Consider the following 16,914-nt stretch of genomic DNA (forward strand, 5'->3'; position numbering starts at 1 on the left):
ATTATTAATCGACTTCGCAACCTGCGGGCTTATTATTTATATCACTGACCGTATGTTCCTTCTACAATATAGACGGTTGTATGACGTAAAAGAGTAGTCCTCCCAAAATAAACAATTACATAACATTTTTAAAGTCGGGTTAATGTTACAAACACGTTTTATTAAATGTATGTTCATATTAAAATCATATTGAGCCAATATCAACAGAAGTATATTCAATTGCATCGTAAACTGAAATTTCACAAATTGCTATATTAACTGAGCACCTGCTTATCAAATTGTGAAAACTGTCATTAGAAGTGCTATAGGCCTGAAACTTTTAAGAAGATATACTCTGTATAAATAAAGTGGAATTCTACAGAAGCAGCTCCGGGAAAATGTATAATTGTTATGACACAAAATAATGTACAGAGTTATCTCCTATATGTCTAACCATTTTGGGTGGCATTCCTTTACAGGCCATATAAATAAAAAGTTGATGGTAGTATTTTTAATTGTACTAATCCTGTAGTGACAACAAACCTCTGTTTTAAATAAATATTTTAGTAGCAAAATAATATTTTCTTAATAAAATATTTTTTCTGCTGATAGAAAACCCAGCTTTTGGTTACACCATGACATTTTCATATCCCAACTCTTCTGTAGCATCCGCACAACTTGACAAAAGACCTGTAAAACATGGTTGTGAATTCTGGATTGTATTGTAACATATCATCAACTACTTAAGTGTATATTTTTTATTAATTCTCAAGCTATTCCCAATTCCCGTTACATATTTATAGGTCTAAATAAGGGATAGCTAGAATTAATATGAAGTAATATGACACTGTTGAATATCTGGAAGTCCTACTTGTCTTTTTGTTTTATAAGTTTACAACAGATTTTCTAATTACTAATAAAAGTTTTGTGCAAAGCAGCAATTATTCATCCAAAATAAAAAAATATCAAGGTTAAATATTAAGTGTGTCCATACTTTTGGATTGCAGTTTTATTAAGTGCAATTTCTAAAATTAATCTAAAGTGTTAGGTGGCTGGCCTTTCACTTAGAGATAAGGTGAGTTCAGCCACCCGGGAGGAGCTACTCATCCGCCACATGAAGTGGTTCGGGCATCTAATATGCCCTGGTGTTGCCTTGGTGTTCCCACAGACAAGCTGGAGGAGGTGGCCGAGAGAGGGAGGTCTGGGCTTATCTGGTTAGGCTGCTGCCCCCCGTGAACCGTCCCTGGATGTGCGGAAGAAGATGGATGGATGGATGAAGTGTGCATTATATCAACTTAAAATAAATGAAATAAATACATACTTTTTACTATGTACAGCATGTTTTCTGTACATAGTAAATTGATAGCAAATGCATAATCATAATAAAGTAATATAGTGAACTTTAATTATTACTGCTACTATTATTAATGAAAGCTTTTATTTTGATTGTAGACATCAATATTATAAAAAGCCACACTTAAATGCTATGCTCAGGAATATCAACCTGTTTTCTGCATTGTTGTGGTGTAACCCCTCCCACCATGTCGCTAGCCTCCACCATTTTAACGAGAAGGCACAGATCAAGTCTGACAGAAGCAACAATCACACATGGGATAATCATTTATCTCGTTTGGTCATCTTATTAACACACATTGGGTTTGTTTGACAACCACAAACATCACATTCATTTTATTCTGTTACATTAGAAATATAAAAACTAAATGTGTATGTGTGGATAATCTCATAACATAATGTTAAATATTTAGTCACAATTCAGTGCAATGGATAAATTATTTAAGGCTGTTGCTGTTATATTAGCCTTTCAAAAACCAGCTAATAATGTGTTGGAAAACCACCTTTGGTACACAAAAGTATACAGGATCTTTAAAACATTGTCCGCAAGAATAAAAGCTGCAGTCTGACATGTGCTATAAATACTTAAGCAGCTGGCAGTGCCTCACCTGCTCTCTAGTGTCACCGTGAGGCTGACGAGCTAAAATGTAACGCTGCTCCTATTTCCTTTCAACACTCTAGATCAGGGGTGGGCAACTCCAGGCCTCGAGGACCGGTGTCCCTGCCGGTTTTAGATGTGTCCTTGATCCAACACAGCTGATTTAAATGGCTAAATTAGCTCCTCAACATTTCCTGAAGTTCTCCAGAGGCCTGGTAACGAACGAATCGTTTAATTCAGGTGTGTTGACCCAAGGTGAGATTCAAAACCTGCAGGACACCGGCCCTCGAGGCCTGGAATTGCCCACACCTGCTCTAGATAATGCAAAGACACAGGAACCTACAGACTGCATTTTGGTTTAATCCTTTATTATGTGTTAAGAAAATCCACAATGAAACAAAAATAATTTACTCAGGGTGAACATGAAATAAGAACACAGCTACGCAGGATACATAGGGTTCAGGAACATAGAGAAGAGGGAGGGCGAAGGAGCATCATCTACTTGGGAATGAACAGACGAGGAAAACTTGGGTTTTCTGTGCTGGATATGCTGTTCAGAACACAGCGCAGTTGAAAGTTTGCTTGTAAGAAGTCTCTCCGAACACATAAACCCTCTCTGAATGCGTTTACTCGTCACGTTTTGTTTCAAACACAGCCTATCAAAATGGAAGAGTTAAATACAGAACTCCCAAGTAAGTGTTTTTTGTGATTTCTTGCACACATTCACTGACAGTTTCACACACACAGTCATAGCATTCTTTCAATCACTTTAACCTCACTCGTAAGTTTATTTTTTTTACCCATAATAATCCAACTAAAAAAGATGGAGTGTGATGTTTGCATGCTGTATTTTTAGAGACATTCCATAAGTTTGTTTTTTCTGTCTCATGTGTTCCTCACTCAAAAGCGATCCACATGCAAAAGTAACTAAAGGACATTTCTCCATATTCTCTTCAATGTTTCCATGCGCCAAGGTATTGCATAGGACTTGGGGCTCGTGGGACTCCCTTCCACATTGCTTATGCAATTTACAATGGCTTAGTTCTTTTTTCCCCCTTCCTAAAACTACAGCTCTAAATTAATGACAGTCACCTCTGCTGTTTGGAAAGAACTCCTGTCAATAATTTGTTCAACATTTGAAGAAAATGTTTTACATTGATGCATCAATGCACTGCCACAGGTCTGAGTGTAGACTATGCAGTATGCTTATATTAAAAAATTCCTGAGTGTCTCAAAGAAAGGTGACAAGACCCTGAAGTTAAGTACCTTCCATTCAGCTACTTGGGGGGCCCTTTTTTAAAATCAAGCGGCATTGGACTAAAACTTTGGACCTTCAAATCTTAATTTTCTACAGAGCCATGTCAAAGCCATGCCCAAAATAAAAACACCTTTACCTGCGACAGTGCATTACTGTGTACACTGCTGACATGTACCCATGACAGAGGGATGATTTTGGTAATCTGTGCTTCAGTTTGGGGTATGGTATGACAAAAAAAAAAAAAAAAAAAAAAAAAAAAAAAATTAAATATGAAAATAAAAAGAATATATACACACACTGCTACTATCCTCAAATGAGAAGACAATAAAAGATCAGACAGAAAAACACCTTTTAGGAAACATGCTTATCTGCAAATATTTTGGGGTTTCAAAAGCAAAGGTCACACAGGGAGGCACATGTGCCACGACAAATTGGTAGCCAATTGGATCAGGGTTTTAGTTCAAGCTAGGCCAAATTAATGAAGGTGAAGCTCACCATACACATATTTAAAACAAAAACAAAAAAAACAAAAAAACAACCACTCATTCTGAACCAGTAGTTTCACAAGTTCTATACCAACACACACACACACACACACACACACACAGTGACATTACTTAATATTTCATTTCAACATGATATAGTGAACACCAAAAGATAAAAATAAAATAAAAACCAAAACCCATATGGAGAACAAAAAGCATTTGTACCTTAGTGTAGTTACGCCTTTTTTTAGATTGAACATTTGCCCCACCACTTACACTGCTATCAATCTGTTTAGCTGCAGCAGGGAGAACCAGTTTTGGCCTTTCCGAGGATGGATAGAAAATGAAGACATGCTACCTGCAAGTATTTCTCCTTCTGCTGTTACAGGAGAGTAAGACAACAGATAGGTTTCATTAAAATAAAAATCCAGCCAAATTAACCAGGAAGGGCAAGTTTTCTATTAATTTTCTTATAGGTTATCTGAGGGACAACAAATAAAATTTTTGTCATCTTTAAATCAAGAGTCATATAATAAAACTGCAACTTCAAAATATTTTGAACGTATTTATAGCACCAATAGTCTGTACCATTAAAATTACAAAAGAAACAGAGAGACCCCCCCCCCCCCCAAAAAAAAAAAAAAAAAAAACCCACACACACTCTCTCACACAACCTCCCACCCCAAATAACCAAATAAACAAACAAACAAAAAAAAAACAACAACATATCTCATTCAATTGCAATGCAGGTCTCTGGAGAGAAAAACAAAACATTAAAAGAAAACAAAGACTGTAGTCATGTCTTATCATGATGGGTTATTACCCCAAATCAAACGTTGCCCCCCAGTGTCTTTTACAGCATTGCATTTTCAAGTAGATTATTAGTATTTTTTGCCAAACAAAAAACTCATTTGATTTCCTTATTTTTATTCATTTGTTTAATATTTTTGCGACTCACAAACCACACTATATCTACTGCTGGATTCTAAAAGGACTATCACCGTTCCCAAAAAAAAACCAAAAAACAAAAAAATCTCTCACATGGGGAACAGAGATTCAGAATGAAGCCGCACACATTCTCTACTTCACATTCAGAAAGTCATCCAAACAAACTAAAATTCTAAACTGAACTCTTAAAAGTCTTATGGTGTCATTCAAAGAAAGAAAAAAAAAAATGTTGTATCGTCTTTCTGAACACAATCTTGTAAGTAGAGGATGCGATAGCAGTCGTTTTCACACAACTACAAAGGAGGAGTGAGGCTGGACAAACATACCGAACAACCATTCAAAGACCACCAACTATCAGAGACCTAATTCAAAAAGCAAAAATGGTGGTAACAAAATGGACAACAATAGAACAAAAGATTGTCCCTCCTGATAACTGTGAGACTTGAAAAGGGACCAGTGTACAAAAGAATCAACCCAAACAAATTCAAAAAAAAAAAAAAAAAAAAAAAAAAAAAAAAGCCTAAATGCTTAAAAATGCACATCCGCACATGGCATCACTCAAACACAGAACATATTTTTTTAATTTTGCTATTTTTGTTGATCCGATTGTTGATTACACAAGGTTTTTTTTTTCCTTTTTTTTTTTTCCTTTTTTAAAGTTAGAAAATGAAAACCAACAGGGTTTATGCATTGTGGGATTTGGAGGGGCGTCTCAGAAAAAAATGAGCCTAAATTAGGTTTTCCAGCTCTGAGATGACCCTGAATCATTGCTGGTAGAGGTCCAGTCACAAGAGGAGAGGAAGAAAGGTTTCCTCTCTGCAACAGGTAGAATATTCAAATGTTGCTGCTCCCTGGAGAAGGACAGAAAGAAAAATGGTCAGATTCTTAACTAGAACTAGACTAGACTAATGCTACAAGCAGAATGTCTCTAGATACCAGAGTAGCAAAATTGTAAAAGAAACAACTACAGTTTCAGTAAAGCAGACAATTATATGCTGAGAGAAAAACTTAATTCCAATAATCTCCCAAAAATAAAATCCCCTTTACAAGATCTTCAAAAAAAACTTGTCTCGAAGTCAAGTTCACTGAGATTCAAACTTGTCCACGTGGCCTCATTCTCAATTATACACAAACTTAGCAGCCCACGCCACCCACCCAACCAACGGGGTGATGACTATACCCCATCAGACTTTTACAGCTGAGAGGTAAAAAGTTGTTTCATGTGTTCTATACAATAATGGCATGAATAAGATAAGGATCTAATGTTTTCCAAGTTTTACCTGTGCACTGTGATCCAGGGAAGAGGGGGGAACAAGTTGTGTTCTGCCACCAGCACTCATCTTGCTGGTTCCCAGTTCCTTCCTGTTCACCTGTATTTAACAGAGAGAACTAAATAAAACAAATGCACAGTTAGTTGTTTGTTTTTTTTTAAATCCATATTCATCCAACAGATTGATTTCACAGCAAATGACAAAACACCGTGTAGAAATTGACAATCAGAAATCATTTGAATAAAGACTTACCTCTGACACATCTCCAATAAAGTCGTAAGCAATCCCATACTTGGGAATGTGACCAGTTGGTGAACACGAGCAGAACCGCTTTTCTCCTGAAGATTCGTCTTTTTGAATCTTGGTGACTGAAGTGTCCGTCTGTCCACCTGCACTGGTAACAGCTGCTGCTGTTTTGCAGTCTAAGCAAATCTCTTGCTCAGCGATTGGCAGGAGGGTACTGGAGCCCTCCTGTGAATCCAGAGAGGTCTGAGCACTCTTCTCCATGCCAGACTTCTTTAATCTGGGTAAGAATTTACCAGATTCCAGTTCTGACTTCCCATAATAAGGGCCCTCGCACTCTGCGTCCTCCTCCAAAGGTTTCAGGTCTGCCTGAGGATCATCGAAGACGTCAACTGGTGCTAGGATGGGAAAACTCGTCTCCTCTTTGTCAGACTCAGCCTCAGAATCACTCGCTCCACCAGGGGACAACTCAGAGGCAGATATTGGTCGGAAATGGGTCCTGGGGGAAATACGAATGGCCCTGTACTGTGTCCGATTGATGCCATATATTCGAGGGTGAAAAGCTTCATTCTCAGAGTCTGAGCAAAGAATAGATTTTGGCTTGAACCCTGGACTGAATGACGCCATATCCTCAGGCTCAAAGGAACACTCAACATGAAGGACTTGAGAGAAGGGACTGTTCAGGTTGAAGGATGCAAATGGGTATTCTAAACCTTGATCCTCACTATGCAGGCCTCCATAAGATCCAAGCAAATCTTCATGGAAGATGAAAGAAAATCCCTTATTCAATCCATCGCCACCTCCTCTAATGGCCTGGTCACTCTGCCCAAAGGACACCAGTGGCCTCCACAGGGGCCTGTGCCCAGGTGCAAAGCAGCTGCTTGTGTTCATGAACACATCAGTGCCAGTGATGGTGAGCATATCTGAGCCTGAAGCAGATGCAGCTACAGCAGCGCACTGCAGCAAGTTATCTTGGGCATTACTTGGTGGCACAACAGCCCAATTCTTATCACCGCTTAGTGTCTTCAACTCTCCATATACCCCTCCTAGGATGAACGACGTGCTTTCCTTGTCAGAGTTCAAGTCCCAGGGCTTGGACGGAGTCATGTAATCCCCAGCACCATCTAACTTGGAGAGTTTGTTTTTGGCCAAGTCCTGCTCTTCTTTCTTGCCTTCCCACAGGTGGTATTCTGACCGCTGCACTGCTTTTTTCTGAGGTCCCTGAATTGGAGCTCCTTTCGCATGCACCTCCAGACAGCTGCAGCAGTAACCACCTGACTCCTCTGAGAAGAGGCCCTCACTGGATTTTTCTGCTCTTTGACGTGACGTTACAGATTTGCCGTTTCCAATTGCAGTCCAAATGTCTTTTATTATCCCTGAGGTGTAGTTGTCACTCTGTTGGTTTGTGTTGTCTGAAAACATGCCAGTGCTATACTGTTTACTCTCGTCCTCTTCCAAAGCTATACCACAAATGGACTCCAATTTAGATTTTTTGGTGAAGGTCTGATTGGATGCTGTGCTAACACTGACCTCCTCACACTTACGGCCAGAGTCTTCTTGCAAAAAATCCAAGATTTCATCCTCGAGATATGTACTAGTCAGAGGAGGTATTATACAGTTAATCTCTTCACTGCCAATTTGAGCAACATCTTCTGCTGGAACGTTTCCTTGCTCATTATCAGAACGAGTCTCCTCCGAATGAGACCACGGACTGCACGTTCGCGTTGATAGGTTGGAACAGTGTTCAGTTTCGTCAAAGGCACTATTTTTGGTCCATATTAGCAAACGAGACTGTTTATTTGAATGTAGGTCGAGACAGCTACTAGAATCGGTGTTGTTTTCATGACCAACGGTGAGTGAGTCGCATGGAAAAGGAAAAGTAGGACTGTCGTACTGCAGCTCGAAAAGAGAGAAGCAGGATTGTTCACTGGTGGCTTCAGGAACGGGGCACTCCTCCAGATGTCCTGACAGTTTACTCAGTGTGAATGAAACACTATCGAGGAGAGGAGAGAGACGGATGGGAGAGTCTCCTATGAAGCTTTCTCCATCTATATCCTCTGAAGTAGATGGTGAATAACATCCCCAAACTTGCGCCATGTTTTCAAGATCCTCCATTAAATATCCAACAGATCCTGAAGCTTCCTGCATTGCACTTTTCCCTTGCTGCTCAAGGCCATCTAACACTAAACAACATTCTGCCTCAACGTCTCTTTGCTCTTTGCTTTTCTGTCGAATCATGCTTAAGATCCGACTCTCTTGTATTGAATCTGAGGCACTAGTATCCAATATGGATTGATAAACATCTACTTCATAGAAGTGAGTGAATTCAGACAGATGCTTGTCATCTAAATCTCTACTATCCTCTGGCTGAGGGCAGCTTGAGGTCCCAGTGAGTTCAGCAGCTTCATCGTCTGCTTCGCCAGGCCCTTCTACAAAGTGCCCATCCACAAATGAGCCTGCTGCTAGGTATGCTCTCTGGTACTCATTGGCGATGTAGATTCCCTGGATTCTCTCCGGCAGCCTCTCCATGTTGGTTGACAAGGAAAAGCCACCGGGAGAATCTACCTTGCTTCGATATTTTGTTTCCAGCTTGCTTTCTCTGCTGCTGAAAGGTATGAAATACTCTGTTATGGGCTCAGTGTACCAAAGTGGCTCCTCCATGTATTCTTTTCTGTTCCTGGCCTCAATTCCGGACTCTTTTGCTTCCACCCAGCCTGGATCTTTACGAATCTCTTTCAGCGGTCTCTTCCCCTTTTTGTAAGGCTGTGGTTGCTTGGCAGTGCCACCGGTGGTGCCACTACTGCTCCCTCCAGTGTTTCTTCGCTCTTCTTTATCAAGAACCTTCACCTGCAGCTTCACTTGCCCACTGTTGCGTGTTCTCCTGTTCTTTGCAGCCTCCCTGGACTTGTGCCTTATTCTAACTGCCTTGCTTCTTGATGACTTTGAGTCACCCTGGTTCCCACTTGAGCTCGAGCCTGCCTCACTAGAGCCAGAAGACCAAGATCTTGGTCGGTATTTGCCCTCAGATCTGTGTCTCATCTGTCTCTTAGAGTGGACAGTAGGTTTCTCCTCTGCTGTTGCACCACTGTGATATCTGTTTTCTTTCTCCTTCTTGCCTCGTCGTTGCTGGCCTCTCTCGCTGGTTACAGTAGTGATGGTACCACACGCCTCTAGGTTTCGCTCCTTTGCAGCCTCGCCTTCACTGTTGCAATCTTTGGGGGAAGAGGTGTCTGTGCTAGTTTGTGGGGCTGCAGAGGATGAGGAGCTTGAATACGTACAGGCCTTAGCCTTGTTCCACACTGTCATAATCTCCTGGAGACAAACAGATTTCTCTGACAAAGGAGGAAAGGCTTCATAATACCTGCAGATATAAGAGATGAGGAAATGGGAGTTACATGCAATTTAATTCAAATACAACTGCAAAAGGTCACCTTTATTTTTTAGTAAAACACACACTTTGGATGAAAACGCCCACATTATATAGCTTACATTTCCACCTGGTCCTTTGAAGAGGGGGACTCAACACGTTCTGGAGACTGAGAGCCATCAGATTTCCTTCTAATCTGTTTTTCCTCTGCACAAAACATTAAACACCAAAACATCACATTAGAACAATCACTTAATGTTTTTAAATGAAATTATTATAGATTTGATAACACAGGATATCAAACCTTTCTGTTTGTTTTGGATCTCCTTCAGTTTAGAGCAAAGCTCTTCAACAAGGCTTTCAATTCCGGAGTTCTGCACAGATGAAAAAGACAAAAAGATCAGAGATGTATATTTTATGCTGTACTTAATAATTCCCACAACGACCTAATTTTGGACAGCAAATCTCAATGAAATTTATCAAGATATTGCCGTTTTCTTGCTTGTTTAGTAACAATATAAACAGTTTTATAAAAAAAAAAAAAAAATTTGTCATACATGGTTCAAAACAAGCAAATTTTAATATTAAATAAAGTAACCAGAATTAATGCAAAAATTATTGCTTTTTAATTATTTCATTCAGATGGAAGAAAAATGCCATCCAACCCTGCCGGTCCTTCTTTTGAAATAGTAATTGCTCCCGTTTGTTAAACTATGAATCAACTGTGATTAACCACAATATTTTAGAAAGCCAAGTTCCGTAGTCAAATGAATCCTAATTAGTGCCGTTCCTGTTAAATTGAGAAATCACTTAAATAGAACCCATCTGACAAGGCAAAGTAGACCAAAACATCTCAACACACTCTACATCATGTCACAAGGCTTTGGGACTCCAGCAAACCACGGTGAGAGACATTATCCACAAACAGAGAAAACACAGCTGTCTGGATGCATGCTGTCCGGGATACTACAGCTATGAATGAATGAATTATTATTTTATTTTTTTTATATATATATATATATATATATATATATATATATATATATATATATATATATATATAAAAATTGCTCCTGCTGAAGACTGAAGATGGAAACAAACTCATTTCACTGCGTGATCTAAAAACATGTTGTACAACCAGGCTACGAAAGAGGATGCTAGCAGCTGGAAATGCATGACCCAAATATAAACAAATGATTTGACCAAGTGTGGTTGAAGCACCCGCTAGTTCAAATTTGTAGGACAGGAAGAGCAAATGCTGAATGGAAATTACTAATGCAGCTACATGGTAGCAACATAGGGGTGGTTGAAACGTCTGACAAGGTTGATTTCCTTTAGTTATTGCTAAACAAAAATGTTAAGCAGTTATTTTAATACTTCTACTTAAAACTTACAGAAAAAAAATAAAAAAAAAATACTGGTAACTGCCAGTGCTACCCCTCAGCCTGCTAGCACCCACATCTAGGTTTGTTGTTATTGAGTTCACAAGATTTTCAGAAAACATGACCTCGACCTCAAAGTCAGAGGTCACTGAGATTCAAAATCCCAGATTTTTAGTAGATTGAAAATCCAACATCCCCAACATTCTCAAGTTATCGCATTCACAAAGTTTTTAGAAAACTTGACTTATTATCTTAACCTTGAGGTCAATGTCACTGGGATTTGAATTGATCCTAAAAAAAAAAAAAAATTGACACCTACGGTATCAATTTCAAAATCCTATGCGTCTCATTCAAGTTATCACATTCATTTGGTTTTCAGAAAACTTGACCGAGGTTGAGGTCACTGAAAATCTCAGATTTTTTGGGTGTCCACACCAATCTCCCATCTACCCACCAGGTTGGGTGACAAGGATATCCCATTAGCCTTTTAAGGCCAAGAGGTAAAAATGAGAAAATGATAAAAAGTTACTAGAAAAAAAAAGGATGGGAAATGCTCTTCATTTACTTATAAATCCTGCTGCCTGCAAGCATCAATAAAATGTTGATCAGTAATTTTTTCCACGCATTTCAAAATATTCTTGGAATATTTGACACATTTTCTTGGAATATTATGATGTAATTTTGAGGCTCTAGAGTCCTCTCTTACATGGAACAGGGCATAACCTTCCCAAAAGTGGCTAGCCTAGAAAAATTACACTAAGACCCACTTGCAGGCCTTACTTGCCTGAGTCAAGGTCGGCATTCACGACAATAAAAAATACACAGTGGGAAATAAAATGGCACCCATTGGAAAGTTCCTTGGTGAAAACCATTGCCATCTAATTTGCCTGAATTAAAGCAAAGAGTGGGCCAAAAGCTGTCCACAGCAATGACTGCAGTTCTTGCTGTCAAGGGTACCAGAGGCAACATTTTTAATGCAACATGCAAGTGTGACAAAAAATGGAGAAAACAAACAAACAAAAAAAGCACAATCCTGCCTTAGATAAGACTGCAGTGTTCCTAACACTACTACTCTTACCCAAATGAAAGAATGAAAAACACAAGATGGACATAACTTGAGCCAACTGAAATACAAAAGTTCAGGCATGCTAAGAAACGATTGTTCTATATTTAGCTTTGGTACAGAAATGCTTTCAAAATGATAGAAATAAAAAAAAAAAAAACTCCACTAACGATAAATAATTGACTTACGCGTTTTTAACAATGTGCAGTTGCTACATATACTGTTACAATACACTGCTTCCTTCAACAGAATGTGAAAAACAGTAACTGTAACAAACACAGCTTGTTTAAAATGCCAGCTTAAACCAAGGAGTCAGAGCAATGAGCGTGAAACAAATAAAAACAACCATTTCTCAACAGTTTATCACATATCTGTTGTTCATTCTCCCAGACAACAAAATTTCTTCCCATACCACTTCATTAAAATGAAACCAAAGTTTTCTCCTCCCTGTGTTTCCTCTTGCATCATTGTGCTAATGCTGGTCAGCTGACAACCCACAGACTCTGCTGCAATTCCGTGCACTGTGTACTAGTTAAAAAATAGAGTGCAGAGTCCAGTCCCCAGGGAGGAGCTCCACACTCCTCCCTCTTGCCTTGCAGATCCTTCCCCCTTTCTCCTTCCAGCTATTTACACTGTGTCATTCTCAGCTGAAGCACACACCCCTTACTACAGCTGACCATACATGAAAATGCCAGCAATTTTTTTTCTGCTGTTTTTCCCCTTCATAAAAATAGAAATGCAATCTAATTTATACTTGTGTAATACCTTAACCCCTTACACAAATTATGTTGATTTTGAAGGTCATTTAGAAGTCAGAATAGCACTATTTTATGTTCAATAAAAACTTAACTCCTGAAGTAATGTACCCCTTTCTAGTGCAGACTAATAGAAGGTGTGACCATCCAGCAAAAAAGGTGACTATGCATTTTCAATACAGATCTCCATTTTACACTGCTTTGGCTTCACATACTGACATAGCTTTATTCACAGTCTATCCACTGCGATTCAATCAATCAGGAGCTGCATGACTACACCTTAACAAATGACAAGAATACTACAGTAACAGATTCCTTACATAATTAGCACCACCATGTCTCTTGCATTCAGACTGCTTTTCATTCACAAGTTTCCCAAAAAAATGGAGTCAGTGACAGTCACCGACAGGTTTATCAGGTTCCAAAGCAAAGGTGATTTGAGTTCATCACTTTAAACCACAGAAAATAAAATCATTAAAAATAAAACCTAAGTTGTGTCATAATGAACAGCTGAACAACCGCAGAATTACAAGAGCCAAGTAGAAGAAAGCTTACTTCATCAGATGCAGAGCGGAGACATTGCACAGCGGCTTGCTTCTTCATTTCCTCAAGACTCAGATCGGTCCCTCCCTTCTTCTTGCTCTTGCCCCATTTCTTCCCCGTTCCCTTCTCCCATCCCAAGAAGATGTCATTTTCCTTTCGCACACAAACCAAGAAAAATCAATCACAAAGCATTTTAAAATGTAAAGGCAAAGAGCAAAACTCAAAAGATTCCTCTTTTGAATCAGTGGTACAATTGCCAGTTGAAAGAAAATCCACACTGTGAACCTCTCCTGGTAAACTGACTTATTCCCCTGATGAGACATTTTTATTCCTACACCAGCAATGAAAATAATTGCTTTAGGGTAAAAGAAAATTTATTTAGATTTCTGAATTCTCACCTGGTCTTGTAGGTCATAATCATAACTGTCATGCAGGAGAAGACTGAGAACATAGCGGGTGTAAATCATGGCATCAATCCCGCACTTCTCAAGCTCCTGGCCTAGCCAGCTTTGCACTGGACCCAGCGAATGAAGCAGCGACATCTTTGAGGCAGGCAGGGGGCCCACAAGAGGGTAGGGGCAAGAGAGGTTCTCAGGAGGAGCAGGACCGTCTGAATCGGTGCTCACTGGACGCATGGGACCTCAGGTATTGGCCATTCTTGGGTAGAGCAACATTATGACAGGTATTTATTGTTGGGTGGTTGGTGGAGAAAGGTGCAGAGGCGATTAACCTATCTGAAAGAGGAGGCTGTCACTCCAGCAGTACAAACTACATGGGGAGACATGTAGAATGTTTTTTTTTTTTGTTTTTTTTATTGCTTTGAGCAAAAAGGGGGGATGTTACTCATCAGGCATGGCTTAATGCTGCTGATAGATTTCAGCTTCTGAGCAAAACACAAGACGTGTTTGCATTTTAGTCAGAGGGGTCCATTTTGTGGCTACGTCTTACTTCACCGGCACAACCTGAAACAGAGTAAACAAGTTTCTCACATATATTTTCAATGTAGAATGCAAGAGAGCATAGCAAAGCAGCGTGAATCAGGACCTTTTTTAAAAAAAAAAAAAATACATGAAGACACAAGTTTGCTCCTTTCAGCTGAATATAAGATGCATTTTATGGAGGAAACAAAGGAGCATTTAATGTTATAATAGGTTCAATTGTAGCATGTGTGTCAGATAATCAAATCTTTAATTTTTTTGTTTTTGTTTCTATAAAATCTTAACAAGTATGCCCAATCTCTTTCAGCAGAATAAAAAGGTTTGTTTTAAGCAATGCTGCATTTCCTCAAAATATAGCCGACTGTGACCCTTCACATAATTCTCAAATGCTCATGCTATTCAGGTCTGCATGCCATTTAAGTGACAGACAAAGTGAAACATGTTTGTAGTGCAGGGCATGAAGAAATCCTTCCTGTTTGACTACTTTTGTGTATCACGATCACAAAACATCCGCATTGTTTCATGACTAATATCGCCAATAAGTTCTGTATTAGCGACAAATCCAACAGCTGAGTGTAACTGCGGGCAGTGAGCAGGGGAAGGCTCGTATAGCAGCGGTGGATTAGGACACCGACGTGAAGAGCAAATGGAGGCTGCGGCGATTTGATTGGCTCCAGTGCTCGTCATTCAGCGGTGGTATATTATAAGTTACGACATAAAAAGGTCGAGATATGAAGCCTTAGAGCTTGTCATCACGTGATTCCAGCGGCCGACACCTTTATGTATAAGAATGTTTATAGAAGTGCAGATGGACAGCAGCTGAAAGGTTAGCTAGCTCGAAAACTACTAAATATGGCTGACCAGTATCTCCAACCCAGCTGTTTCTTATATGCACACCATCTCCGGCCGGCAGTTAGCTTTTCACTGCACGACACCACACCAACAGACCAACTTTATCCAGCAGTACTCAAATTATCCCACATGAGAAACAAATGCGTGCCGCTTTAGCGGGTTTACTGTGACTTAGCGCAAATATTAACTGACTTAACGTCACGCCGTTGAGCTACCGAGTGCGACAAAGCAACTACAGGGAAATCTAGAAGAATATTTAGTATTAGTCAGAAATGTCATCACCATGCCAATATACCATTTAGTCTGGCATTAGCCAACAGCTGTGGCGTCAGCTAACGTTGCGCAGACTTATGCTATAAGAGTCATTTTGCAGTCAAACAGCAAGGTTAGCTTGACCACCGACCTTTAGCTAATAAGCCGTTAGCCAAGTTAGCTGCCGACAGCTTCTCATTTTTGGTCATAAGACGGACTTTAATATTAATACAACTACTACCTAGCATACATAATTATAACGAAGTGTTTGATTTGGTTCGTTTCTTCTTTTTTTAATCTGAAGACTAACGCTACTGAAGTGGTGAGCAGGTAAACGGAGCTTGTTTCTATACGGTGACAGAGACCTGACAGTTCTCTATGAAATATATCAACACGCTAACATTTGAGCAACTTTCTGTAACACGGCACATGAAAATAGCAAGCACGGAGTCAAAACAAAACGGAGATGCGTTTTTATTAAAACCGAAACAACCATTACATAAGGTTAGCTACGCTTGTTGTTGTGACCGAGGGGGAGGAGGAGCGCCTGCCCGGTAGCCTACAGAGGACTTTCAGACGTTTCCCTTCAAAATTGTGCGTCATATCGTCGTATATAGGCAAAGCAGTAAGCTGCTTAAGCATGAAACACCGAGTAGGAACTAGGATATTTCAATGCGAAAAGAAAACTTCCATGTGAGTCGCTGGTTTACGTACCTGCCGTTGGCTGAAGTTAAGAGAAGCAGCGAGAGGGGAGCGGCTATTTCTCTCCCGCTGCTGTTCCGAGCTCGAGCTCTGGAATCTGTTCCAGTCGCATAGCTATCATGGACGCCGACAGAAATGGCGCTGTTTTCACGTCTGGTGCGCCTTCAACAGCGTCAAGGAAACTGGCGTCATTCGGGCTCAAACATCAGAGAAGGTCATACTGTGTCGAGACAGAATGCGCAGAGCCAAAATGTCCGCTGAGTAATGGCAGTTTCATTTAGAAACGGACCCCAAATGCACCGCCCTTTGCGTTCGTATCCAAGCAACAACGCAAACCGCTGCTGATCCTGCTCGTATGGGTTGATCCCTCCGCTGGGGTATTGCATCAGAAGGCCATCTAGTACTGTCAAAGGCGGGTCTGACGGGGTGTCCCCCACGCCCCCTGAAGGGTAGTTTCAGTTCCGGCGTCCCCCCACTAAAAGTTGCTGTTTTAACAAAGGAAACGCCAACATTCACTGTGTGGGAATACAAACTTGAGTTGAAACAAGAAGAGAGAAAATCACTGTGTCCTATAGTAAAACGGATGATACAAGTTAAATGCAAATTTCATTCAATAATGACGCCTTCTTGTCTGAGTTCTAAGAAATTGTAGATATTATTCAACAAATTTCATGTACACATTTTGGTACAATTAAATAACATTGTTCACTGTGACATGCTGTCTCGTTGTCATTTGAATGCCAATAATGAAATAGTGTCCTCTTAATTTGACACTTTTTCATAATATATTTTTAATAAAGCAGGTTAAGTCTAAACTGATGCAGGTGATGACCACGCTCAGCATATTTATCTGTATGATTCACAAAAACAAGTACATATGTCAGACAGTTTTGACTTTTTGCTCTTATCAATATGAGACAGCTGG

General features: G+C 39.8%; 1 protein-coding gene across 3 annotated transcripts; it reads right to left on the reverse strand.

Moving 5' to 3' along the window:
- Positions 1–2,281: 2,281 nt before the first annotated feature.
- Positions 2,282–16,351, reverse strand: kiaa0232 (KIAA0232 ortholog). Of its 3 annotated transcripts, XR_005697129.1 has the most exons (9): positions 16,002–16,351; positions 13,644–14,207; positions 13,258–13,398; positions 9,807–9,876; positions 9,625–9,709; positions 6,145–9,496; positions 5,902–5,991; positions 3,777–5,472; positions 2,282–2,704 (listed from the first exon to the last, which is right to left on the reverse strand). XR_005697129.1 is itself a non-coding variant. In XM_040040820.1 (8 exons), exons 2-8 carry the CDS (start codon positions 13,878–13,880, stop codon positions 5,407–5,409), a joined length of 4,041 nt encoding a protein of 1,346 aa, XP_039896754.1. In that variant the 5' UTR covers positions 13,881–14,207; positions 16,002–16,351; the 3' UTR covers positions 2,282–5,406. The 3 variants fall into 3 exon arrangements, 2 of the variants coding, with proteins under 2 accessions (XP_039896754.1, XP_039896755.1); XM_040040820.1 differs by having other exon boundaries at positions 2,282–5,472; XM_040040821.1 differs by having other exon boundaries at positions 2,282–5,472; positions 5,902–6,010; positions 16,002–16,350.
- Between the last annotated feature and the right edge of the window lie 563 nt (positions 16,352–16,914).

The sequence above is a fragment of the Simochromis diagramma genome, unplaced genomic scaffold (genome assembly GCF_900408965.1).
Source record: "Simochromis diagramma unplaced genomic scaffold, fSimDia1.1 OVJJ01000317.1, whole genome shotgun sequence".
In the NCBI taxonomy this organism is placed as follows: Eukaryota; Metazoa; Chordata; class Actinopteri; order Cichliformes; family Cichlidae; genus Simochromis; species Simochromis diagramma.

Coding starts and splice junctions, on each gene's coding strand:
- kiaa0232 (XM_040040820.1), bottom strand. CDS start 13,880: ATGCGTCCAGTGAGCACCGATTCAGACGGTCCTGCTCCTCCTGAGAAC. Junction 9,877..13,257: donor TCCGCTCTGCATCTGATGAA/GTAAGCTTTCTT, acceptor TCATCTGTGCAG/AACTCCGGAATTGAAAGCCT. Junction 5,473..5,901: donor CCCTGGATCACAGTGCACAG/GTAAAACTTGGA, acceptor GTCCTTCTCCAG/GGAGCAGCAACATTTGAATA.